At 39.4% G+C, this 27,709-nt stretch overlaps 1 protein-coding gene across 1 annotated transcript in view; it reads right to left on the reverse strand.

The window, feature by feature from the left end:
* The window catches only part of abcc8b (ATP-binding cassette, sub-family C (CFTR/MRP), member 8b), a 45,753-nt gene that overhangs the window by 5,712 nt on the left and 12,332 nt on the right, over positions 1-27,709 (reverse strand). Inside the window, exons 8-34 of the mRNA XM_073815703.1 lie at positions 26,588-26,752; positions 24,854-25,009; positions 24,639-24,773; positions 24,344-24,506; positions 24,185-24,225; positions 23,847-23,998; positions 23,555-23,657; positions 23,076-23,198; positions 16,443-16,515; positions 16,216-16,321; positions 15,888-15,920; positions 15,772-15,804; positions 15,591-15,689; positions 14,810-14,894; positions 11,559-11,639; positions 11,327-11,464; positions 8,195-8,308; positions 8,019-8,100; positions 6,564-6,799; positions 5,997-6,163; positions 5,842-5,911; positions 2,664-2,821; positions 2,028-2,120; positions 1,832-1,934; positions 1,490-1,603; positions 1,273-1,393; positions 218-348 (exon numbers count right to left, since the gene is read on the reverse strand). Coding sequence (XP_073671804.1) covers positions 218-348; positions 1,273-1,393; positions 1,490-1,603; positions 1,832-1,934; positions 2,028-2,120; positions 2,664-2,821; positions 5,842-5,911; positions 5,997-6,163; positions 6,564-6,799; positions 8,019-8,100; positions 8,195-8,308; positions 11,327-11,464; positions 11,559-11,639; positions 14,810-14,894; positions 15,591-15,689; positions 15,772-15,804; positions 15,888-15,920; positions 16,216-16,321; positions 16,443-16,515; positions 23,076-23,198; positions 23,555-23,657; positions 23,847-23,998; positions 24,185-24,225; positions 24,344-24,506; positions 24,639-24,773; positions 24,854-25,009; positions 26,588-26,752 — 3,075 coding nt within the window. The remainder of the gene's footprint in view (positions 1-217; positions 349-1,272; positions 1,394-1,489; positions 1,604-1,831; positions 1,935-2,027; positions 2,121-2,663; positions 2,822-5,841; positions 5,912-5,996; positions 6,164-6,563; positions 6,800-8,018; positions 8,101-8,194; positions 8,309-11,326; positions 11,465-11,558; positions 11,640-14,809; positions 14,895-15,590; positions 15,690-15,771; positions 15,805-15,887; positions 15,921-16,215; positions 16,322-16,442; positions 16,516-23,075; positions 23,199-23,554; positions 23,658-23,846; positions 23,999-24,184; positions 24,226-24,343; positions 24,507-24,638; positions 24,774-24,853; positions 25,010-26,587; positions 26,753-27,709) is intronic.

Here is a 27,709-nt window from a genome sequence, read left to right on the forward strand (position 1 = left end):
TCCATACTATATATTAAGCAAAAAGCACTACTTCGCCTACTATATAGTATGGAAGTAGGCGGTTTCGGACGCAGCGAGAGCTTATTTTGCAATATCCAAAAGTCTATGGGAAAAAATAAGGGCTTTTTTGCGAGGGGACAGTATCCTGCTAACTTCCAGGGTTGGCCTACAAAAATACATCATCCCTGCGGCACTCTATAGCTGGGTAATGTATGACCTTTTGTCCGGGTTTAATGTGAGCATTGACGTGTCTTAGTACAGGTTTTAAGCTGCTGTCATAGCGCACACTCAGATTTTTGATCTGGATCTCTCCGTATTTTGGCCATCCTGCGGGAATCTGAGCTGGAGCTGAAATGACATTAAATCTGGTGATCAAAACAGGTTAAAAAACATGTTCTATTAAGTATTTTATATAATAATAATAATATCACTTTATGTACATTTTATATCATTTATTTTTAATTTAGCACTTTGAGTTTTCACATAACAAAAAAAATATTATTATTATTATTATTATTACCATATTTTCCGGACTATAAGTCGCACTTTTTTTCATAGTTTGGGCGGTCCTGCGACTTATAGTCAGGTGCGACTTATATGTCAAAATTAACCAATATACTTAACCAATTTTTATATTGAACCAATATAAAACATTACTGTCTACAGCCACCAGAGAGTGTTATATAAAAATGAACTGAAACTGTAAACTTAAAGACAGCTGAGAAAGACACAAACAACATGCCCCCCAAAAGAAAATCCTATTCTGCAGATTACAAACTACAAAATTATTTTTCTAAAAATAAATGCGACTTATAGTCCAGTGCGACTTATATGTTTTTCCTCTTCATGAAGCATTTTTTTGACTGATGCGACTTATACTCCGGAGCGACTTATAGTCCGAAAAATACGGTAAATAATAATTATGAATTAAATTATTATTATTATTATTGTTAATTAATTGTATTTAAATGCTAATTTATATATTATGCATTTTTTATCTATAATTAAACAAACATTAATGAATTATACAAGGCTACAACAATGATGTGGCAGGAACACAACACACCTTAATAAGTAATATTATACACCGACCTGAGAGACCAATCAGTGGATTGAGATCAGATCAAGCAATAATTTGCAAATGAATCAATTGTCTGATTCGTTCTTTTCAAAGTAAAACGGTTCATGGTTCAGTATGATTCAGTAGTACTTTAACTGTACTTTTCTCCTCGGTTTTCAATCACAGCTCTTAATCATTCCTCATATACTCACTCATGAGTCCATCATAACTCTCAGGCTGTGTGTTTATCAGACTGTTGACTCTCTTCACGCAGCCCAGTTGAACCTCCAAGTCTGCCAGATTACGCACAATCCAGTTGAGGAAGTTTGACACCTGCACAGATATCAGTGAAAGACTGTTCAAGATCTGCTAAAGGCCGTTATGCACTTTGACAGGCAGGTGCATGGATTGTTTATGTATATAGTTTACCATGAGAGCGTAAGTAAGCCCCAGCCCGACAAGCCCTGCCGAAAGCTGTCTGTATAATGCATTGCTTATAGAGGCCACAGCGGCTATGAGCACCACGAATGCCCCAATATACTCCTGAAAAAACATTAAAATATACAGAAACACTTTTTGTACAAAATTTTGTAACTTTCATTATAATATCATATCAAATGCATTTTTACAATTTTCAATCATGCTTATACACTGATACTTGGTATGTGAAGTGTATTTATGAGTTTGCATATATACACTCTGCATGTAACATAAACATATTTTAGGGTCATTATCATAACTAAAAACATAAACTCATGGACAACTCATTACCATGCGGACCTCCAGCCAGCAATTGGCTGCCGAAAGAAAGAGGGAGGAGATGTTATTTGCATCTGTGTGTTCAAGCAGTTTCTTCTTAAACTTCTGCTCGTGCCTGAGATTAAAATAAGTTCAATTAACATCCGATCAGTTCGCAGCTCCAGTGTGAATGATATTTATTTTGGATTAAAACATTAAAGATTGTTACCTAAAAGCTCTGATGGTGGTAAGTCCCTGTATAGTCTGTGAGTAATGGGAAAGTAGAGGTAACTCAGTGCTGTCCTCCAACTGCTGCAGATCTCTACATACAGAAAACATATAGGGGGCATTTACAGACTGAGAAAATAATAATTTAGTAGAAACAACCTTATGCGTAAAACAAATAAGAGAATGAATGTAACAAAGCAAAATATGTTTTTGGAATATTTGAACTACATATTCTCATGAATTGTGTATAAATAGCATGCAGTGTGAAAAGTATAAATTGTGCGTGTGTATGATGCACCAGTTCTTCCCGTTTACTTCTTTTCTGTCGTTTAATGTATTTGGTTTTTCTGTTTTTAAACCATTGTCGCTTGGAGTTGGGGTTAGAAATGGAGTTTGGGTAAGGACATCATTTTATGTAACAAAAAGTTGTTTTAACCCCAAACCCATGCGACAATGGTAAAAAAAAAACTGGAAAAAAAAGAAAAAACTATATATAAAACGACATGAAAAAGTGACCGGGAAGGACTGGTGTATTATATACATGCAAAATTGAAATGTTTTGTATGTATTGCAGGATTTTCACACTCCATGCTATTTATACACAAACAGTGAGAATTGGCTGATTTGAAATACTGACCTGGATGCCACCCTGAAGTACTTCTGAATGAAGTAACAGGCGATAGCCAATGGCAGTAGAGCAATGAGAAATACAGGTGTGACATAAGAGATCACACCAACTGCAGACACACACAGCAGCGTGGAACGACTCAAACACTCCATGGTGACCGGAATATGCTGGAATTAGAACACAAATGATGTCTATGTGTGTAATCCAAAATAAAGGCAGGAACAAGAAAAACTTCAAGGGAGGGTTCAACGGTATTTTATGTATTCTGACTTATTAACACAGTTTTAGAGTTTATCCTGATGATAAACAAATGCAAACGAATTTGGACGTGTTGCAGAGTATTTCTGTGCCGAATGCACTTTGCCAGGGTTCGTACAAGTTTCTGAAAGTTTTCGGTTTCCGGCTGACGTTTCAGGGGTAAGCCATACATATCGCTTTTTTATGGGCACTTACCCCGGAAAATCACACCACGCGTCAATCAGTGGGAGAGCGAGAACCGAGGACGCTAAGTTACATGCATTACTTCACGTGACAGCTTTGTTTTATATCAATGGTACGGAAGAAGAAATGTGTTTTTGGATGTAACGGGAAGAAAGACAGCATTATGGAAACAATGGATATAGTTTGTTTATCCAGGGTTTTGCGTGTTTGTTTGTTTAATGCTGGATTTCATTGAAAAGTCTCAACCGGGTCATGAGTTGCATTCGGTAAGAAAGACTTTTGTGTTATGTTGGAAATCGGCGCATAAGTGCATATTATATAAACGACACGCACATGTAGTGAATCATAAGTTATCCAGTCAGTGTTGTATAAAGTGTTGACTAGTGACTCGCTCTTCCCGCAGTTCGTAACTCATCCTTGCAAATTTTTCCGTACGTTATCAGAAAGAATCGGTAAAGCTAATAAGCTAAATAAGGCAATCGCTACTTCCGTTTCATGTCGACTTTAAGGAATAAATACTGTATATAAAGTATACTGTATAATACAAAATATTACGTTTCAAAGTAAATATATGGAGAGGAGACATTTAAGTAGTTTTAACAGTTTTTAAGCAGATTTAAACACAACAACAAAATTACTGGTGTGCATCTTGAGACAAAACAATGGCACTGATATATGTTAAGATATGTCAGTGCATTAAATTAAGAGCAGCTCAAACATTCATTTTAGTCTGGGACTAGGATAAGCCCTGTTCAGGAAACCACTCCATAGAGTAATATGCCTGTGTAAACCAGGGAAAATGACTTTTTCTATTAGTTAGGTCCAGCTTTAAAGACAAGGCATGTTTGAGATGTACTTTTAAAGTACAAATTCTCGTCTAAATCCGGTTCAGCGCGACCTAACGTAAATGCGTAGTGACGTAGGGAGGTCACGTGTTACATATATAAAACGCACATTTGCGGACCATTATAAACAATAAACTGACACAAAGACATTAATTAGTATCAGTTGACATACAACAACGTAGGAACGATCCTCGTTCTTAACACTTGTAAACACTGGGGCGGAGTTCTCTGTGACCTCTTGACGTCATGATGTATTGCGTGGGGTCACGTTGGCGCATCACGACCGGATCTAAACGAGAAGTTGTGCTTTAAAAGTGTATATTTGTTATTTTTATTGTCAAAAATGACAATCGGTTTGCTAGATAAGACCCTTATGCCTCGTTTGGGATCGTTTAGAGTCCTTTGAAACTCTGTTGAAAAAAACTGTTACGTGTTGATTTAAGTGTTAATTGTTGGGCTCTATTAAAGTCCATTTAAATTAGAAAAATCCTGCAATGTTTTCCTCAAAAAACATAATTTCTTCTCGACTGAACAAAGAAAGACATCAACATATTGGATGACATGGTGGTGAGTAAATTATCTGGATTTTTCTTTTAAGAAAATTGAATATTCCTTTAACTAAAAACAACTTGCACTGACACATCTTAAAATATGTCAGTGTCACTGTTTTGTCTCAAGATCAGTAATGTTTTTAAGTCACATTTATAAAAGCTACATAAATACTTAATTTATCTAATCCTAATGTAGAATAATCTAAGCTTTGGCTGATAAACCTGGGGCCTCATTTATAAAGCGTGCATAAGCACAGATTTGACCATAAAGTGTGCGTATGCAAAAATCCATGGAAATTCGATATTTATAAAAACTGTCTTTGACGTGGAAAAGTGCTTAGCGCCACGTCAGCGTCTGAGGAGATGTACACACTTTTGCTTTTCCAGTTGCTGCGGGTTTTGGGAAATATAAGCCATTCTTGCGGCTTGAAAAGGGTTTAAACATTGACATCTACTCTTTTATATGTCTATGACATCATACGGCATCATTTAAAGGCGGAAATCTGAAACCACTCAAGTTCAAGATCATTTGCGATTTATAGATTTCACATCTGAAAGAAAAAGGTACGCGCGTTTTCAGTGTGTACGTTTGTTTTATGAATCGCATGTTTTTAACGCATTTTTGATAAATGATTGTAAAATCAAATGTAGGATTTTATAAATGAGGCCCCAGGCCTTAATGTTTTCTACATGAAATCATCTTACATAATGTAAAAATTTTGTACAAATTATTGCTGGGCAAAGATTAACTGCGATTAATCTCATACAAAATAAAAGTTATTTTTTGCATAATATACTGTATGTGTGTGTACTGTGTGTAATTATTATGTATATTTAACCACACACACACATGAATATATTAATTTCATTTTTATTTATTTATATATAATATAGAATATATACAATTATAAAAAATATATATTCACATGTATATGTTTCTTAAATATATACATGAATGTGTATGTATTTATATATACATAATAATTACACACAGCATACACTCATATTTTATGCAAAAAAATCACTTTTATTTTCTATCCTATTTATCGCAATTAATCTTTGCCCAGCACTAGATATCTTTAAAATTGACTAAGTAAGGTCATGTCAATGATTTAAATCAAACTTTTTATTAGATTGTGGTGTGGTTTTCTAACATATACATATTAACATATATCAGTGCTGCCGTTTTGTCTCAATATGCACACCTGTAATGTTTTTTGTAAGGTTTGCTTGTAAAAACGACATAAATGTTCTCATTATAACTTAGGCCTAGTCCTGGATTAATCTGAACCCTGTCCGGGAAACTGCCCCATTTCAGACATGGAAAATTTTTGTGTCTCTTTCATTTACCTGATCAATTGTGTTAGTATCAGTTGAGAACCTATTCAGAATGTTCCCAAGGGGAGTTGTTTCAAACAACCTGGGTACGAGAAAGTAAAAAGTAAACATCCTAAGGTCTTTGTATTGAAATATGAGGTAAAGTAATTGAGTTGTTAAACACAGACCTCATTGGTGCAAGGACGGTGGTGCGCAGGAGGATGCAGTGAAGCTCCCTGGCCACCCGCAAACCCGTCCACTCCATTGCTAGAGATGTGACCAGACACAAGACTATACCCAGAACACATAATACACAGAATACCTGCAGGTATGATGAGTGACTGAACTCACAGTCCTGAGGAAGAGAGAAAACTAAATTCAATATATCATTTTTTTTTTTTTGCCCCTATGGTTCACTTAACTAAAGTTAGTCAAGGCTTAAAATTAGTCATACAGTGTAGTCAGAAGAAATGGTCATAAAATGGTCCCAAGCTGTCACTGGAGCAGTACCCTTTAAAAAGACCCTACTATGTACCATTTAGGCACAGATATATGTACATTTGAGGTACTAATATGTACTCTTTGGTACCACTGAGGTAATAATATGAACTCTTTAGGTGCCTGGATTTTATAGGCAGGGTTACAAACATCCAAACAATGTTATGAATGTGTCACAGTGTTACCATTTTCTGAAATACTGTATAAATGTGAGATTTAAACACATACCGGCTCACATTTCATATTTATTATCTCACCTGTGTTATGGTACAGTTCCTCTCTGTACTTGCTGCTATAACATGTGATGTCCAATGAGCGATCCAGAAGTCTATGGCGACCATAAGTGTGTGTTTAGTTAGCTGAGAGAGAACAAGCAGAGGCAGCAGTAACAGACCAGCGGCTCTCAGGTACGTCGCAAATGAGCTCCAGGGTATAGTGGTCCTGTGACGCAGCTCCGCCCTGAGGCTGTCCTCATCTGTACCAACAGAGCTGTCTGCAAATACAATAACACCACATCCAATCTCTTTCTCTAGAAGGTTAAGCAGATTTGAGCCCTCAGATCAGCCGCAATAAACCAACTATTCAATTATTTAAAGGTGAAGTGTGCCATTACTGGAGTGGTACCACGCAGAACTGTTTGAATGAGCCAAATAGGAAGATACTGTTTGTACAAACAATGAAAGATTATATGAATTCATTATTTATATTATTCGGTTTAATGCAGCCAGTGGCACAGAAAGACATGCTTCACCTTTAAGGATTACTATTTGATCACAGATGCAGTGGCCTGATAAATATCACAGATATGACTTAGGTGTCCAAACATTTTGGGGGCACTGCTTGCGATAAATATATCATAGCAATAACAGTTCTGTTTGAATTACAGTATGATTTTAATGTACTCATGCATGGCATCACAGGGTATATGAAAAAAAAACACAGTGCAGCTTTTTCAAATAGGATTGAATACAGCACATTACCGCAAGCATGAAAATACTGCAGGATGGCTTTAATTCGAAATGGTGATTGGTATCTAATGCGATAATGGTTGCGTAACATGGATTTCATAAGGATATAAGGCACTATTAATTAACACCTACAAATGAACTATTATCTAATTTTATAATTATGGCTCACAGGATCGTATTAAATGTTTTGTGTATTGTATTGTATTACGTAACTCTATGAATGGTACTCGGAGTGAGAAGAGCACTCTTTGGTTGTAAGAGCTAAAGTGGAAAATACAAACAATAATATCATCCCCAGGCTGCATGCAAGCAAAGACGTTGTTCAAATGATTCATGCCATTAAATCCAGACCTTTTGCTTCGCTAACAGTAACATCGGCAGCTGGGTAAAGCACACAAGTCCATACGGGGAAGCCACCGGCATAGATGTAAAGACAAGAGCATTAGAGATCGCACTGCAATTACGATACGACAGATACGTAACACAAGGTGAAATACCTCTGATGTAACAGGATTACAATATCTCATTTGGTTAAAAGGATGTAAATATGCCAACAATGCAATTTTAAATAATTAGTTATTTAAGATAAATGAATATATAAGCCCAGATGTCACCATCCTTTACACCAAAAAGATGTTGCATGATTTCACAGCTATAATATTAAAACAATAAAAGCAATGAATAATGTACTGAGATATATAAAAACTAAATGCGTTATTCATTCTCTGAACTGAGATGTTTTACCTTCATCATCTTCTGTGGCCAACGTGTCTGTAGAGTATGTGGCCCTCCTGAAACTCTTTCTCCTCAGCTCTGTAGAGTTTTCCTGTGCAGATGTTTCAGATGCACAGCATTATGTGAATACATAAAATCTACTGCTAAAGTTTTAGTTTTTTTATAGAAAAGACATAATGTTTTACTTTATTTTGTCTGTTCATTAATGTTATCCACTGTTCAAACAGTTCAGGCTCGGCCAATTGGATGTCTTTTAAGCTCCCTTGTGTTTGCACCGTCCCGTCCCGCATGGCTATTATCTGGTGGATCACAATAATGAAAGCGTATATGTAACTAAATAGGAAACAAATGGGCTCATTTTGCTTGTAGAGTATAAAACTAGTAAACCAAAGTCATGGTTAAAATGTTTATCATACTGATAGATCAGTCTTTAAAGGGACAGTCCAGTTTTTTTTTTTTTTTGAAAATATGCTCATTTTCCAGCTCCCCTAGAGTTAAACATTTGATTCTTACCGTTTTGGAATCCATTCAGCCGATCTCCAGTCTGGCGCTCACACTTTTAGCATAGCTTAGCACAATCCATTGAATCTGATTAGACCATTAGCATCGTGCTAAAAAATAACCAAAGAGTTTTGATATTTTTCCTATTTAAAACTTGACTCTTCTGTAGTTACATTGTGTACTAAGACTGACAGAAAATTTAAAGTTGTGATTTTCTAGGCAGATATGGCTAGGAACTATACTCTCATTCTGGCGTAATAATCAAGGACTTTGCTGCTGTAACATGGCTGCAGCAGGCGTAGTGATATTATGCAGTGCCTGAAAATAGTCCCCTTGGTAACTTTTTAATAGCAGGGGACTATTTTCGGGCACTGCGTAATATCATTGCGCCTCCTGCAGCCATGTTACGGCAGCAAAGTCCTTGATTATTAGAATGAGAGTATAGTTCCTAGCCATATCGCAAGAAAATCGCAAAGTGTTAGCGCCAGACCCGGAGATCGGCTGAATGGATTCCAAAACGGTAAGAATAAAATGTTTAACTCTAGGGGAGCTGGAAAATGAGCATATTTTCAAAAAAGTGGAGTGTCCCTTTAAGTTGCATTGGATGAAAGCATTTAGTGCGTAAATGAAAATGTACAGTATATAATACAAAACAAAAATATGGTTTGTGTTAGTATGATACACCAATGTAAGTATGCATGTATTCATTTAGCAGATGCTTTCAAAATAACTATAATAAATTTTTCATTTATATATAAGCATAATCCTTTTTACCCAGTCAGGGAGATTCTGGCCATCTAAAATATTACTATTATTTTTTGCTAGTACTATAGGGCCCTATACAATCCGTTTTATTTTTTTCCAAATTCCGTTTTATTTTTTCCCAAATTCCGTTTTCTCTGTTTTAATTTTTGCAAATTCCGTTTTATCCGTTTTAATTTTGGGCAATTATATTTTTTACCCTTTACTGTTATTTTAGTCATAAAAAGAGTGTGCCTTTAATGTTAATGATTCAAATGTAAATGATTTTGGGAAAAAACTGGAAAACAGGATTACTTAATGACTATAAAAGATACATTTACACACGCAAATACACACGCACACGCGCGCGCGCGCACACACACACAACTCAATTCAATGCATTGTTTAGTGTTGTTGCAGGAGTCTACAACAAGGTGTCAAAGCAGTGGTGCCTTCAGAAGTGCCTTAAACACATCAATCCAGCGGAACACGATCCATATTTTATACACGATCGCTTGAAATGCATATAACTTTACAAACATACACAGGATAGTGATCTGACTTAGGACAGCATGAGCACGCAGCTCTTTGCAGGTGCGAGCGAAAGAGAGACAGAGAGCGGCGCCATGATGCAGATGATTATATTTTAAATGCGAGGGATAGTTAGTTTGCTTCAGCTCGCTTGAAATGCATAAAACTGAACAAATACATGAGGATTTGTGTTCACACTTAGGACAGATGCCTGAGCGCTTGCACGAGTGAGAGGTGCAGTGAGACAGACGTGGAAGAGAGATAGAGTGCATGTATCTTTCACTCACCGTGAACAGAGTGTTGACAAAACTTACAAAATAACAGTTCTCCGGTCAGATAAAAGTCATGTGAGACCTGCTCGGAACTAAGTGCTTAGCGTCGAATTTCTTAATTTTTTCGCTGACGAAAGCAGAGTCGTGGAGAGCCGCTTCGCCATGGTTTCAGTGTTTTGGAGGGGGTCTGAAACGACGTGTCGCCTAGATTTACTTCCCCCGGTCTGCATTTCCCCAGACATACGTTCGTCACCCACACAAAAACATATTTTGGTTCAAAATATGTAAAATTCCGCGAAATTCCGCGTTAATACTAGATTCCGTTTTAATTAGCCAATTCCGCGATTCCGTCCGCGATTCCGTGATCGCGGAAATTATAGGGCCCTAGTACTATTACATTATTTCTATTATCACGTCTGTCATAACTAGTATCATATCACTTATTTTTTAATACGAGAGCTGGTGTGTAATAGTGAGGAACATATATGGGTATATGGGATAACAGTTGTCAGTTAAAGGTACATTATGGGGGGTTTAGCGGCATCTACCGCTGAGATTGCGAACTGAAACCAACTTCAAATTTCAAAACGCGATGAGAAGCTACATAGCTGCAACAGAAAACATGTCATCGTCTGAGCAACGTAGGCATGAAACACTCTTTGTGGAACAGTTTGTCCGTTTAGGGCTACTGTAGAAACATGGCGGAGATGACCCGTGGTGTATGTAGATAAAAACGTCTCATTTTAATGTAATAAAAACAATACAGTTCATTATGTAAGGTCTTTATACACCACTGATAATATAGTTATGTATATTATATTGCATTTTTGTAAATAGGTCCTCCTAAAATTTAAACAATGCACCTTGTACCTTTAAAAGGACATTTTAGATGGATCTATTGACACAATGCAATATAATATACATAACTATATTATCAGTGGTGTATAAAGACCTTAAATAGTGGACCTTTATGTTTTAATTACAGTACGATGAGCTGTTTTTATCTACATACATTGTGGTCCCCTTAAATGGAAGTCACCAACGTGTTTCTACAGTAGCCCTAAAAGACATCACGATATTGTCTCAGACAACGACACGTTTGTCCTGTGGCAGTTGCCGTAGCTTCTCTGTGCGTTTTGAAATGAAGGGGTGAGCGGTGTACTGAGCTGTTGGTTGCAATTCGCAACCTTACCTCTAGATGCCACTACAATCAATCTACACAGTGCACCTTTAAATTCATCTACTTTTCTGAAGAAAAAAAAATCTTCTCACCCAGTCTGCATGAGGTAAATACTGCAGTTTGTGGGTAACTAAGACAACAGTCCTCTTTTCTTTTTTAAGGAACTTGAGGATTCCTTCATGCATGAGGTGGTCACTGAGATGAATGTCCAGAGCAGAAAATGGGTCATCCTAGAAGTACCAGTGATGGGATGTTGACTTATTTTTATCACGTTTGAGTGTTTTAGCTTAGATATACTGTAGAATAGGAATTTGGTGAACTCACCAGGAAAACCACGTTGGTGTGTTGATAAAGAGCTCGGGCTATGCTGATTCGCTGCCCACAGCCTCCAGAGAGGATGATGCCCTGCACAAAAAAAATAGAAAAGATAACAATTTCACACGGATTCGACTTTTGTTTAGTCAATTCTATAATACATGAAACCAGGGGCGTAGCAACCGGGGGGGACGGGGGGGTCACGACCCCCCCACTTTTACTGTGCGTTCACAAGGCCACCAAGCATCAAAGTGGCCAGAAGTCATACATTTTTAATGAGAGACGGAGGCGAGCTCCGGCGAGCAACAGCGCAGTGCGTCATGTACAGTGTTCTCTGATTTGTTACTTAGATTTGAGTGAACTAACATTCAGCCAATCACAGAGCGTGTCTGCATGAGCTTCAAATCTCTTGTTGCTCTTGTGAAGTTTCGTTTGTTCATTTACTTTTGCTATTACGCCGTCTGGGATAAAATGCACCCCAGAAAAAAAGCAAAGGACGATTAGCCTACATAATTTTTTCAAACACACGTTAGATAATGTTGCAGTATGTCGTGATGACACAAATCACGAGATAAAGTTTTCATGTAATGATTTAACCTACTGTAGTTAAAATACACTATGGACCTCCTCACGCTGCGCAGGATTCAGCGTGGGTTGCACAGATTAAAATAAGCAGAGTTTAGAGCTAAAATATGGTTTGTTTATCTCAGTTTAATTTTAATTCGAGTTGTGTTGCACCACTTACATTTAAACACAGCTTACAAACCTTATAATATAGATTAAAACTTATTTATGCTAAACCCATCATCTGCGCTGATGAATCTGCCGGTGTAATTAAACAGCAACAAATGTTGACGTTGTCCTTCATAAAGAAAATAAACAGTTTATGCAGGCAAATGTAATATATTTTTTTGTAGCCTATATTATAAATCACTATACATCGGTAATCTAAAGATCTTATTCAAATAAAAACATTTGACAATCATTAAAACAATCAATTGTATTGATTAACGAAGCAATGTGGCAGGAAATATTGCGAAGCTCAGTTATTGTGATATAATGAATAAGCAAGATGTGCCGACGCGACGCATTTGTCATGAAGCACCGCCGTGTGTCCGTTTATTCACTGCTCTCAGTTTCTGACTGGAGCGCGCATGACAGAGGAGAAGCGCATACGAGCATCGGGAGCTGTCACTGGTAGTGTTAAGTAATATTTTTAAGCCGTCAAACTCACTCTGTTGAGACGTTATAATAAACGCATCTTTGAATAGTGCCACCACGCTCGCGGTGTCTGTTTCTGATGATTTAGCCACATATTTAATTGTAGAAAATCTATTTGAACTCATCAAACATTAAAGTTAATCAGAGATTTAAAACAAAGTTTAAAGTAATGGAGCAACAGGATTAAAGATAATCTAGTTTAATTGTAAAAAGTTTGGAAGTTTTGATGTTTTGAACAGGGGGTGCTGTGAAATAATTTTTTTTTAACAAAAAACCTATGAGCCTATAGGCCTATTTAAAATACATTTTAAAAATAAATACATTGAGTTTTAATACTTTATTGTCATATACACTTCAGTGCACACAGCCAGGGTCTGAAACATACAGACATCATCAGTTATCAGATAAATATATGCGCTATTAATCAGAAGCAGAAATACTTTGAATAATCCCAGGGAAAATTACTTTCATTATAACTTTAGATATACATACATAGAACATATTTTAATACAACATATAATATTATAACAACATAATAATAATTAAACTTCACAATTTTTAATATCCATGCGGACGAAAATATTTTACTTTCGTTTTTAAATCACACGTCGATTAACAGTGGTAAAATATTCTCACAGTAACATACCTAGTATATTTTTATATAGATCTTTTTTTACTAAATAGTACTATTACTGTCTTTTTTTAACTTACAATTCATAAATGGAACAAAAATAATAATGGGTTTAGTTCTGATATTGTATACTTTTATAAAAAAAATACATGGTGTATAATTACATTTTTAGAATATATTAGGCTTTATATAAGGTTTGTACTCTAAAAATTCTTTATTTGTTACAAACAAGAGATAAAGAATTTACAAACGTTCTCATCTCACCATATCCACAGGTACATAGTCAATATATACAATAAATTCGTGGGGTAGCATTTAAATAAAAAAAAAATAGATGCATTCGTTTAAAGTAAAGCATTTATTTACTTAGATGAAGCAGCTATTTACTCCTTCTAACGTCTCATAATCGGTCATCATTTATGTCCAAGAGACTCAATAATAATCTTTTACATTTTAATCCTTTAATTTTTCATATTAAAAAGCGTTTTTGTGCTGCTTCGCATTCATGTATGTGATAAGCAAACCCGCGTTGTCATCCCGTTAATACTGTATGCGCATAATATCAACGCGCTCTTTACTATAGCAAAAGACACTCGCGTCGCGCATTGCGCCGGCAGTTCAGAATTTCTGTGTGGGCATGCATTAGCCAAAGGTGTGTGAGTCTATTCTGGGTCATGGTGCTGCTTACCCATGTCTTCAAAAGACGCAAGGCGGAGAAAGTGCGCTCGGATGAGGCCACGGAGATGGGTAGGCACAGACAGTAATGAAATTAAAATCCAAAATACACGTAATAACCTACGTGTGTCAAAAATAATCTCCTAAAATATTCACAAGTAATATATCAATTGTGCAAAATATTTTTACTTAAAAAAAATCTCTCTCTCGCCAACAGTGGGTGCTGCAGCACCCACAGCACCCCCACTTCCCACGGCCATGTATGATTAAATAACTTACTTCCATCTTGAAAATATTAAAACTTGTAAATACATTGATTTAGGTTTTATTGCTATATTTTCATAAAATGTATGTTGTATAAAATTAGTGTAGATGTAATCTGTATATTCATCAAAATACAAATGTAGTGTAACTGAAATATTGTAACTATCATAAAATATCTTTATTTCATTAAAATAAAGTAGGCTATAGATGGTCTCACATTGGTTTCAAAGTCCTGCAGTATTTTTAAATTGTGAGTATGATTTCACAAATATAGGTTCATGTAAGCTATCATGGCATGTTCCCAAAATTGCCACTAGGGTGCTGTAAAATGCCAATTGGTATTCTATTTAGAATGTATTATTATGAACAGCAGCTTAGGTCACATTACCATACTGTCCCCCCCACTTTTAAAATGGCTGCTACGCCCCTGCATGAAACATAAGACACAGGTGACATCAGTGAGACGTACCCTTTCTCCAATCACTGTTTGGTCACCTTGTGGTAGTGTATCAATATCTGGCTGTAACTGGCAGACCTCAATCACTTCTTTATATCTGAGAAAAAAGGAGGTCATACAGTACGTTTTAAAAACACAGTTCTTTCATATTACAGAACTCATAAAATATTTTATAAAAAGAGATAATCTGTCATCTGTTTGATAAGTAATGTGTATTTCATTAATTCATCATTTAATGCAATGCTAAAACGAATTATTTCTTGTTCTCGTGTTTTTTATTGGGTCCTTATTGTACTACTGTATATAAAACAAGCATACTATGAATGATTCATCCTGGAATAATTTCCTGTGGGAATTTGACAAGGACAGTGACTATGTATGTGAAAAGAATGCCGAGGGTCCTGCCTAGTTTCTGAAGGACCCACTGAAGACAAACTAGCAAACTAAAAGAAATACAGCTACTCTTACGAAATCCTAAAACCACATCTCATGCACCAGCTCTCATTTTGTTTCCTATGATAACACTGCCCTTTGGGAATTCCTTTAAAATCCTGTTGAAATCCCTTTTTCTAGGTTGGTAAAGGACACGATGCAGATAAAACTACTGTAGCCTCTGGACTTACAGTAAGACTCACAGATGTAGTCATTGTGTTTGTGCAGAGTGGTGCGAGGGGACAAGAGGATGAGGGGACATTTTCGTCCACACGTGTTTTTCGCATAAATGAACAAGGAAGAAGGATGTCAGGATTTTCAGGATAAGGGAATTATGGGACTATACTTGATTTCAGTATACCTTTTTTCACTGGGTGTCATGTCAAACAGGATGTTCTCCTCAATCGTGCCATTTAAGAGCCAGGGCCTCTGTGAAATATAGCCTACTGGACCTCTCTTCCTGAAAATCAAAACTTATTGGTCTTGGTGACTTGTAAAATGTGAATGAAGGTACAGAATGAAAAATAAAATAGAAGACTTACCCAGGTGGTTGTCGTGCATTCATACAATGTATGCTGTATGAGAAAAGCAAAACAAATTTATTTACAAAATTTTGTTCTTGAAGGTTTTAGAAAGTTATATTAAAACTATTTTATACCTTAGATCATCATCTGAATCAGTCTTGGGTAAACTGTGGAAAAATGCAGTAGTATTAACATGAGATTATAAGCAATACTTTTCATCAGGTCAGGATATTGCTTTTATTTCTGTAACTGTGCAGGTATAGCGTACTAGTGCTGATAATGCTTTGGGTTTGATTCCCAATATTTATGTGAACTAATTTAATGTATACCCCAAATCTATCTCTTTGGATTAAAGTATCTGCGAAATGCACACATGTTATTGTATTCACAATACAGTACAGCCTCTCTATTGGTTAGGTTTTAATATTACTATTCAGCATTAAGATGAACTTTTAGTTTCACCTGTTCCATGTGATGCTTCCAGAGATCTTCTTCATTTCCCCTAGTGCCGCCAACAAAAGTGATGATTTCCCGCTTCCTACTTGCCCTACGATCATCGTCAGCTGACCTTATACACACACAAACAACAGTGAAAGCAGAGAAAGATTAGTAAGCCTTATGCCTACGTAAGTATAATACTGCAGAAACGGTATAATACTGTACATAGACATGCAAACACAGGACCTCACCAAAGGGAACCTTTATGTTGATATTGGTTAGAGTCGGGCATCCCTGTGTCCACGAGAAGTAGCCATTTACAATCTAAACATATAAAACAGAAGAATGCAAAGTTGTTAAAGTTGATGTCTGCAAATATTTTGTTCTCCTATCTCAACCCAATATGCAAACAAAACTACTGGTTAGCCAATTTTGGATTATCTTTATCTGTGGCGCTTACATAACGTTGCCATGTTATGGCCCAACATAGCCATGTCATTCAACCAGTGGTGCCCATTATGTTTGTGATTCAGATGGGAAATTTAATCAAAGCCTAAATTAGTTTATTTAAGCATTTTATTATTAATAGTATTTGCTTAATCTCTAGTTGCTTTCCATTTAGTTATTATTATTATGAAAATATTTTAACTATATTATTAATGATTTATTGTACATTTTTATTGGTTACATCTGTTATAAAACATTTAGGGAAGTCACACCAATAGGCGGCCATCTTTGCAAAGCCTCCAGGCAGTTAAATTAGTCATGCAAGAGTAAAGTCCTATCTACTTGGGGAAAGACAGATATCCAGTGGCAGCTTGTGACTCCTCATCCGAGGGGCGCTAATTCAAAATAAGTGTTTGGAGTATCATGTGTTTGGTTCCCTTTTCCAACATATGTGTCCTGCGTGTCGAGAGAGCCTGTGTGCATCACGTGTTTTGTCAAAATAAGTGACTGCTGCACACACGTCAAAACCGTTTATGATAAAAGAAACGATCGCGTTTACAAAAAACACGCAAGACACTCCCTTAACATTAAACTCTGATTATGCATGAGATTATGCGAATATCTGGCAAACGTGATTGTCTCTTTTATCATAAACCCTTTAGACACGCCTGCAGCAGGCACTTATTTTGGCAAGACACGTGATGCACACACGATCTCTCAAAGCGCAGAACACATAATTTGAAATTACGAACCACACACATGACAAGCTACACACTTGTTGTGACGAACTTCGCATTGTGTGCCCTCAAAAAAAGAAGTCACCAGCCGCCACTCCAGATATCTCTAAAATTGTGTGCTTAAATCAAAATTTAACAATCTATTTCTGACCAACATTTAAACCTGACATCAACTGTATGATACCTTTTGTTCCCTTTCAATACGGTTCACTTCGCATTGCGTCAGTTAGCTGACGCTATGGGGGGGGAAACTCCTGTTTACTCCGTGACTGAAGCCTATTGGTTAACGTCTGTACAAAGTACAGACCAATGACGTTTGAACCCGCGCGCGGGAGGAACGCGTCCCTATATAAGCGCGGTTCAATCGTCAGGAGCTCATTATTTTCTCCTTCAGCGCGAACCTCTCGCTGCTCCGAAGAAAAAGAAGAAGCCTTACCTCGCCGTTGACAAAAGCCCTGCAGCGGAGTCCAGGCCTAGCGTCTTCCCCTGCCGTTTTCCGGCTGAGAACCGAAGATAGCAGAGTCCAGGTCTAGCGTCTTCCCCTGCCGCTTTCCGGCCGAGAACCGAAGATAGCCTTCGCTTGCCGTGGTACGAGCCCTGTGCAGCGGACACACGCCTGACGAGGTCTCCCCTGCGGCCGCCCGGTAAGATCAATATTTTTAATATAAAGCTATAAGCTAAAAGAGCAGGCGCTGTTGTAATAGCGTCCAGCACAGCGGCTCGGTGAGCGTCTCTGCTATGAATTTCCTCCGAGCGCGTTACCGGTCTGGCACCTCCCACGCCGGGACCGCGCTTATGCTTTGGTTGTCTTATCCATGTTTCGTGCTCCCCCTGCTGTTCCTCTCTTGCCGGGATGAACACACGGCGAGCCATGAGACTAGATGGATGCATAGACAAGCACACACGGACTAACCCCCCCTGTGTTCTGTCACACCGCAACCGTTCATGCTTACAGAGTCCCTTCGCTCCTTTCACATTCAGTGGCGAGATCTCTGGCACATATATTAATCCCCCGAGTGCATCGGGTGATACCGTCACGACGCATGGCTGTTCTGTCTGTGTTGCTGCTCCCCTCTGCCGTTCCTCTCTTGTTGAGATGAACAAGCGGGGAACCGTAGACCTGGATAGATGCATACGACAAGCAAACACGGGCGGTCTGCCCCTGTCTCTGTCATAGCACAGCCACTCGTGCTCCACGCTCGCGGAGTCCCTCGCTCCTTTCCCCACAGTGGTGAGGTCTCTTAACGGCTTAGCTAGCACGCGGTATTACGGCTCGCTGCCTCTAAATGCAGCTGTCCAGTGTTCAACGTTTACAGAGCTTCATGCCCCTCCCCTCCTGGAGCGGCGCGATCTCATTCGTCTGCTCGATAGGGCCGATTCGCCGCTATTGGAGCACCAAGAACACTCATTATAAGAGAGCTTCATGCCCCTCCCCTCCTGGAGCGGCATGATCTCATTCTTCTGCTCGATAAGGCGGACACGCCTCTATTGGAGCGCTAAAACACTTATTATAGAGCTTTACTGGCCTGAGCCGATCTCACTTCAGATAGCTCATTCTTCGTCTGCCTGGTAATTTCTCTCTGGTTTAGACGGAATCAGAGGCAGAACGAATTTGTTTATAATATACTGAGGCCCGAATACCTCCCTTTATTCAGTCCCGTCCTATATCAGTGCGCTGAATATTGGTACATTCTTATATATATACCCGGTTTTTCTGCCCTTTTAATAAACGGCAAAACCGCGGGCCTCACGGCAGACTTCCTCTCTACAATGGGTTCAGTCTGACATTAAACCACCTAGACATACTACCCTGCTCCGTGAGCCGTTCGGTCACCGTCACTACTGAGGCTTGTGCACCTGAACGGCTGAGCTCTGGTCTCCGCAGCACAGCTGCATCAACAGAGAACGAAACTGTCTGGGAGAAAAGGGGTTATGTGGCGCCTCGGCTGGACTGCCCTGAAATGTTTTCTGTGTGCTGTTTATCCAAACATACTGTGTAATACTGTCGGCTATGCGACCTCACTATAGTGGCGAACGGTATTTAATTCCTCTAAAAAGAGTAATTTCCGTGCTTACTATACTGTGTTTTGACACCCACGGTTGTACGGTGTCTCTAAACACTTTATCGCCTTACTGACAAGCAATCAGTAATACGCACACACGGCTCGCTGTCCATAATTCTATCGACGCTAGCCGAAAAAACCCCGGTTTGGCCATATACTGTGTATTGACACCCCACGACTGTACGGTGTCTCTAACACCTTTCTGCCAAATTCGCTCGCAGCCCACCTCAGTTTCTCCGCTACGATGCTGATGGCGCAAACGAGCACGGTCTTACGGCTGTTATTCTCTCTTCCTAGAGGAAGGACAGCCTCAGACTTTTGCATGGCTCCAAGCGTTTGAATCGCGCCCTCTCCGGACGGCCACTCAAAGGCTTACAGCCAAGCGGTTTATGACGTTTTTCGGCCATATAGCTGATTTATATTAGCGGATCCGAAGACGCTCACACCTCCGCTCCAATACTCGGAGATATTAAGGGTAATATCAACCTCAAGTGAGCTTGCTACCCGCCACAATAAGTTTCAAAGCTTAAAGCGCGCGCACAGTCAGACGCGCGCGGCATCTCGTTTAAGACGGGCACACGTACCCCTCTAACGAGCCTCAGAAAGCTGAATATCGTGGCATTCTGTTCATAAGTCCACTTCAGTTTGACTAAGCAAAGTTACACACGGCTGCATGAAGTGCTGTCATTACGAGCTAGCCCAGCATTTGCTGTGGGTTGAACACGCTTTACGACGGCAATCAGCCTTCGGCGCGTGGAACGCCGTTTGTCTCATATAAATCACCTTGTACTGTGAATACGGTACATTAAGAGGATGATTTAGCACTGCAGCACTCTCGACCGTGTTATTGTGATAATGCGGTCGGGCAATCTACGGTGGTTTCATTATTTACTGAACCAGACTGAGATCTCGCCCCCTGAACAAGCTGACGAGTCATCTCCTTTATAAACTCATTGCATCGCTTTATAGCTATGTTCAATCAGAGTGATACGCATCTCATGCTTAACTACCAATATTAACCCATTACGATGGGCGTGCGGAGATCGCATCCGTGGGACACGACCTACATTACGTGCCTTATGACACATTGACACAAGCTGCTAGGACCCCTTTCACGAGGCGTCCTTATGCAAAGTCTGATCCATTCTGTCTAGTGACATTTGAAAGTCAAAACCCCCCGCGAATCGCCGGTGGAACACTTTTCTCCTCACTACAGAGGCACGGCGGCTCTCTCCCCTACCTATATCTATGTGGCCGTGATAACAGCGAACCACGCTTTTACGACCGACCATTCATTTAATTCACAAGCCTGTCATCTGTCAGATGCGGACGGCGGCGGTAACAGCGAACCATGCTTTTACGGCTGGCCATTCACTTTATTCATAAGCCTGTCATTTCTCAGATGCGGACGGTGCCCGAGGCACAGCGCTCTGGAACTGTCCAAGGTCCTGGATGACACATACGTCTGACGTACATCAGACGATCAGCTGTTCATCTGCGTCACAGATCACTCACTAGAGCACCTGTCAATACAGGTTATTTATGGATCGTTGACGTTATCACCTCCCGTGACAATTATGCTCACTTGTCTTAGAGCATGGGCATGGTCTTTGAGGTTTCTCATTTGACAATTGTGACACGGCCGGCTGGTCCCCGCCATCCACGTTGTCAGTTTACAGCTTCGACATCCCTGCTTCGCGCACTACTGAGGTTTGTTGCATTAAAGGTGCGCCCATTAGCTCACCTGTATGCACGATATGGTTTTTAATTATATGCGTCCACCGTGCGCTTAGAGAAGCTCACATGTACACGCTATAACGTTTTGGTATACAATAAGATGCGCTTGGGAAAGCTCACCTGTATACACAGCTGTGTTATGCTTTGTGACACATACATTGTTGTTCATCTGTGTACGTTCACGGTGCGTTGGGTGCCCACCGTTACGTTCATCAATCATATCTGTACACATTCACGGCGCGTTCTGTGCACTGATTTATCTATACGCATTCACGATGCACTGAAGAGTTCACCCGTGTGCGCACAATTTATTATCAGAACACATGACGGCGCGCTCGAGAATCTTGCCGGCCTGTGCATTATAACACTCTGATTCATCTATATGCATTCACGATGTATTCAAGTGTTCACCTGTGCCCGTGCAATTTATAGTCAATACACATTTACGGCGCGCTTGGAAAGCTCACCGATCTGTGCACTATAATACTACCTATATGCATCCCGATGCGCTCGAGGGTGCACCTGGGTTCACACTATTGTGGTATCTGTATAATCCCACGCTACGCGCAGATCACTCACTACTTATGTCTGTTGCTAACAGTGGTTATTTAGATGGATCGTTGAAACCATCGCACTGGCTCACGCCCCTCTATGAGCTATGTCCTATATAGAGCCCACTCTGTGCGAGTTTGGCTTCTTCATGAACTTGGTCTACAGGGGTATCTATATCTATATTGATATCTGCTACGCGGCCGGCTGGTCTTCGCCGTCTACGTTGTCAGATTGTACAGCTTAGACGTCCCTGCCCTACGAGCGCAGGTTCTCTCGGCTCAATCATGCACGCTCATGCGTTTTATGTGTACACCACGGTGCGCTCAGCGAGCTCACCAACGTGACTCTGAATTTACTTATCTCGCACAGCCGCGGCGCGCTCGGTACCTCGCCGTCTTGTGCTATGTTATGTGCCCCCGGTGCGTTTAAAACCCCACCGTGTGCGCGTCAACAATTTATATGGTGCTTACACATTTGCTTTTAAAGCTGTGAATATGCCGGGTATAGGGCCACACGCAGTGTCTCTCCGGTAAGGCACTTCAGTACGTTGTGTATGCACGGCGTGATGGGATTACGTTCCCCCATAGCGTCAGCTAACTGACGCAATGCGAAGTGAACCGTATTGAAAGGGAACGCTTAGGTTACTCACGTAACCCCGGTTCCCTGAAATAACGGGAACGAAGCATTGCGTCTCTTGCCGTGCTACAAACGTCTATGCAGCGAGTGTTATTCGGCTGCGCGCTTCAGTCGAATAATAATGAGCTCCTGACGATTGAACCGCGCTTATATAGGGACGCGTTCCTCCCGCGCGCGGGTTCAAACGTCATTGGTCTGTACTTTGTACAGACGTTAACCAATAGGCTTCAGTCACGGAGTAAACAGGAGTTTCCCCCCCCCCATAGCGTCAGCTAACTGACGCAATGCTTCGTTCCCGTTATTTCAGAGAACCGGGGTTACGTGAGTAACCTAAGCGTTTCTTAAGCACAAATTGGGCTAACAAAGTCATGTTAGCTACTGCGCACATGACTCAGACAATGATAGATGCTTTCTAGATGCTTTGTGTTTACGTTTTATAGTATAAGTAGTTTTAATTAAAGTATTAGTGCGATGTTGTAGGTAGGGTATTATTTGCTATTCATTATTAATATGTTTACTAGTGGATTTATTTTAATTTTTGTAATATTTACTCAAATATTAATGTTTGTATTTGTATTTATCTTTTTCAGAACCACACAGTTCTTATACATAATATATAAGCAAAATTGCTACGTTTTCTTAGATATCGTTGACCTGACCAGCAACCTGTAGCCTTCAGCAATTTAACCAGTAGTTAGAAATTTACACTAACCTTAATACACATTTCCTCCTCTTGGGAAGAAAGTTCTTGGTCTTCTTGCTGAAAGTTCCTGTTAACATCTTGTTTGGCTTTATTCTTACGATTTACCAGCTTGGCCTGGAGCTGTAACGCATACTGAAGGTAGAGAGCAAAAACCTTTTCATTCAACCAATTCAATTTACTGTAGTAATGTTAAGCACAATTTACTTACTATACAATCAAAAAACGTATGGCTAATGATCAAGCTTTGGTCTTATTATTTTAGAATAAATCTTAGTCTAACTTTTCAACGCAGTACTTGGAAATTCAGATTTTTTCAGATTTGTTAAAGAAAATCTTTCAAAAATCAAAAATCATTTTAAAAATGATATCCTCCTCACCAATCCACACCATTGTTGGTAGGTTTGTTACAACACAGGCAATCTTTTTATAAACAACCTAAAATTATAAACAGATTTGTACTGTAACTATAACTGCATTGTTATACTCACAACAGACTTAATACTGCTGTTGTTGTTTGCTGGAGGCTGGACTGGAGGCTCATGATCAATTTCAATCTCTGCACTGCCAAGAAATTCACCCAGTTTCTGCACACTGAAAAAAGGTCAGAAAGAGGAAATATCTGCAGTTATTAAAGCTCAATGAAATTAAATTCACTGAAGCTGTGTGATAACAAACAACGAGGAAGAAAAAAATAAAAGATTAATTTAGGTATTCATGTGGATGAATGACAAATCATAATGCTGCGTATTGAAAGACTTTAGGGCGAGAGCTGTCAATCACCTTACAAGAGCCTTGACTGTGGAGTGCAAGACACTGGAAAGCAGGAAGAGGGGCGTGACCAGGATGTGGAAGAGTGAGAGGGATCCGAAAGCCACAGCGGGAGACAGATCGAAGTCTGTCGCAGTGTGCACGTTCACATGAACCACAAATATCTGTCGAAAAAATTGCATAAAAATATTTTAAAAACTTCGGGTATCTTAAAACATTAGCCGTGACATTGTGTTCAGATTGTCTGTAACCCTGAAAAAAGTTGCTTTAGCTTCTTAAGGTCATTATTTTATGGGAACTTGGCTGTTTTCTTTTTGAATGGCTGGAAAATAATATCTGCACACACTTACCGTGAGAACAGCAGCGATTGGAATGGCAGCATTCATGAAAACTGCAGGGAAAATAAAAGGAAAATGTTATCATTTCCAGTAAATGATGTCATCGTTTGCCGATGTGCACCGTTTAAAAGCAGCTTTGTTTACAGAAAACATTTTAAGGATGAGTCTCACTAGAAAGGGAGGTATAAAGTGCAAACGCTCGGAGATTGGTCAGCTCCTTCTCGCGTATTTCCTCCACGCTGGATCTGAAGATCTGCTCCCATGCGTAGAGCTTCAGGAGTTTGATTCCCCTCAACAATTCATTGGTTTTCTTCAGTCTTTCACTTGTGTGTTCCTGAATGACATGAGGTTACGCCATATTCAGAAGAATATTATAATAAAATTCTGGTGATATAGACTGGAGACTTTGAAGATTGTATGGTTGTATGGCACAATGAAACCGCACTAGCATACAACAGATGCTCACCAGTGTACTCTTCTGTGCACGTGAAAGTCGAGTGGCCAAAAAATACTGCAAAGGTGCCAGAACAGCGATGACAGCTGCACCGATCAAAGCGCTCACACCCAGCAGATAATACAGAAGTATTACTCCAATGACAATCTGTACATGACAAAAAATAACAAAATCACTTTATTAAAGTTCAATGTCCTCTCAAGATAAACCAAACTTTTTCATAATACCTGAACCGGCATGGCCCAGAGGTTTGGACAGAGAAAGAAGAACCACATGAGGTGGTTGGTGTCACGGGCCACCAGGCTGCAAATCTGAGCTGTCGTCATGTCGCCCATAGACATGTTGGAGGTGCACAGACGCATGATCTTATTGTAAATCTTAGTCTGTAGGAAAATAAATATTAGCATTACTCTTAAAATAATAGATATCAATTCAAAAGTGATATTAATAACAGTTACTAATAGTACATTACTGGTTTTTAGACTACACTTATTGTTTGCTTATTGGGAATCTCAATCATGAAATTATATCCTATTATATCCCTAAATTAGGAAATATCCCAATATACTGTCTAGCTTTACAGTATCGCAACTGCATTGCAACCCATGTATCCTAATACGTACAGTATTGTATCGCAAGATTCTTGCCGATAAACAGCCCTACTGCACATCTGATACCATCACTTTTTTGAGGACACAAAACACATCAACACAACATACTGAACAAAAAACATAGCAAGCATAGTTTATTGACCAGTTGCGGCCTGTGACTTCTCTTCAGAGAGGCAATAATTCAAAATATGTCTTTGGCGTGTCAAAATACACTCATCTAAAGGATTATTAGGAACACCATACTAATACTGTGTTTGACCCCCTTTCAACAATATTGGCCCATATTTATAGGATAGCATCTTGCAGTTGATGAAGATTTGTGGGATGGACATGGTAAGGTAAGAAACAATGCTCAGGTAGGCTGTGGCATTTAAATGATGCCCAATTGGCACTAAGGGGCCTAAAGATTGCAAAGAAAACATCCCCACACCATTACACCACCACCACCAGCCTGCACAGTGGTAACAAGGCATGATGGATCCATGTTCTCATTCTGTTTACGGCAAATTCCAACTTCAGTCTTCACAAATGCTTTGCTGCATACCTCTGTTGTAACGAGTGGTTGTTTCAGTCAAAGTTGCTATTCTGTCTGCTTGAATCAGTCGGCCCATTCTCCTCTGACCTCTAGCATCAACAAGGCATTTTCGCCCACAAGACTGACGCATACTGGATGTTTTTCCCTTTTTACACCATTCTTTGTAAACCCTAGAAATGGTTGTGCGTGAAAATCCCAGTTACTGAGCAGATTGTGAAATACCGGCCCGTCTGGCACCAACAACCATGCCACGCTCAAAATGGCTTAAATCACCTTTCTTTCCCATTCTGACATTCAGTTTGGAGTTCAGGAGATTGTCTTGACCAGGACCACACCCCTAAATGCATTGAAGCAACTGCCATGTGATTGATTGGTTGATTAGATAATTGCATTAATGAGACATTGAACAGGTGTTCCTAATAATCCTTTAGGTGAGTGTATGTGTTCGGTGCGTCATGTGAATCTATGAGCATCATTTGTCATGTCAAAATATGCGCATGCTGCACATGCGTCGATAGGGTTTATGATATAACAGACGCTCATGTTCACAAAATACTCGCAAGACACTAACTTAACACTAAACTCTAATAACACATGTGAGTATCAAACACGAGCATCTCTTTATCATAAACCCCTTTGATGCATCTGCAGCAGGCACATATTTTGACATGACGCGTGATGCACAGGTTCACAATATTTTGACATGACGAGTCACACACATGATGGCCTAAATACATGTTTTGACAAGCATCGCATTTGCACGCCCTTAAAAAATAAGTCACCGGCCGCCACTGATATTGCCAGATGAGTCTTACCTGTACGGCTCCCCTGAGCTTTATTCCGGTCTCTATGGCGACATAATAAGATGCTTGTAAAAAGGTCCTCTGCAAGAGCAAAGCCAAGAAAAGCAGCACAGCCAGAACATATGCGTTTGCTAAGAATGCTTCAGAGGAGATAAAGTGCATGCCAAGCAACTTGATCTGCAAGAAAAAGTGTGCAAAGGTCTCAGGGATCAATTTTCATCCTTATTGATTCATCACAAAATAAAGAAGGAAAGAAAGAAAGAAAGAAAGAAAGAAAGAAAGAAAAAATGGTACCTACAGTATGTTCCCAACAAACATAAGGGCAGAGTAATAAATCATATGAGGCAACAAATAAGCAACCCGCGCTCCCCCACACATACAATTATTAAAGCCACCAGAAGCACAACATCATCTAATAGCATGTAATACATTTCTAAGACCTGAAGGCATAGAAAACGCTCTTAAAATCATATATCACAGCAATTGTTGTGCTTGTGAAGCCTATTAACCGTGTTCAATTGTTATTATGGGATTTGATGAGCACATGCAATGCTTCTTGTGTTCAAAGTATCATCCAAATTTACCAGGAGGTTTTACACCTAAAAACTAGCCTTGGGATATTAAGGTTTTTTTCTAGGAAAAACGTTGGCATGGTACATAACACGATGCAGAATTATACAATAACAATGATTTATATGAATCCTCATCACCAGGATATAATGCGAATGCTTCTGATGTATTAAGTAAAATATGCAGGGGCACACACGCTCACTGCATGAAAAGAGCTGTATACGGACAAATACGGGATGGGAAATCTCTGCTAAACTTTAGGTTTGCCAGATTTTTGAGGCAGAGTGCTTGGAAAGGTAATACACCAAAGTAAACTTGTTAAACATCCAGAAACCTTACGTTTGTGGATGTATGTAGGAACTGGTGGAAGTTTCCAGGAATCCTTACAGCTGGTTGTAAGGAGGGGTGGGTGTGAGGTGTAAAGGGCTATTTATATGTTAATGACCCACAGGTAGAGGTGTCTTCTTTGTTTTCAGAGCTGAGTGGGGTGGGGTGGGGGGTTAATCATGTCTCTTTAAGACAGCACATACAGTATTGTGGTACATAAAAACTGTGTTTTCTAAA

Source organism: Paramisgurnus dabryanus, chromosome 9 (assembly GCF_030506205.2).
Source record: "Paramisgurnus dabryanus chromosome 9, PD_genome_1.1, whole genome shotgun sequence".
In the NCBI taxonomy this organism is placed as follows: Eukaryota; Metazoa; Chordata; class Actinopteri; order Cypriniformes; family Cobitidae; genus Paramisgurnus; species Paramisgurnus dabryanus.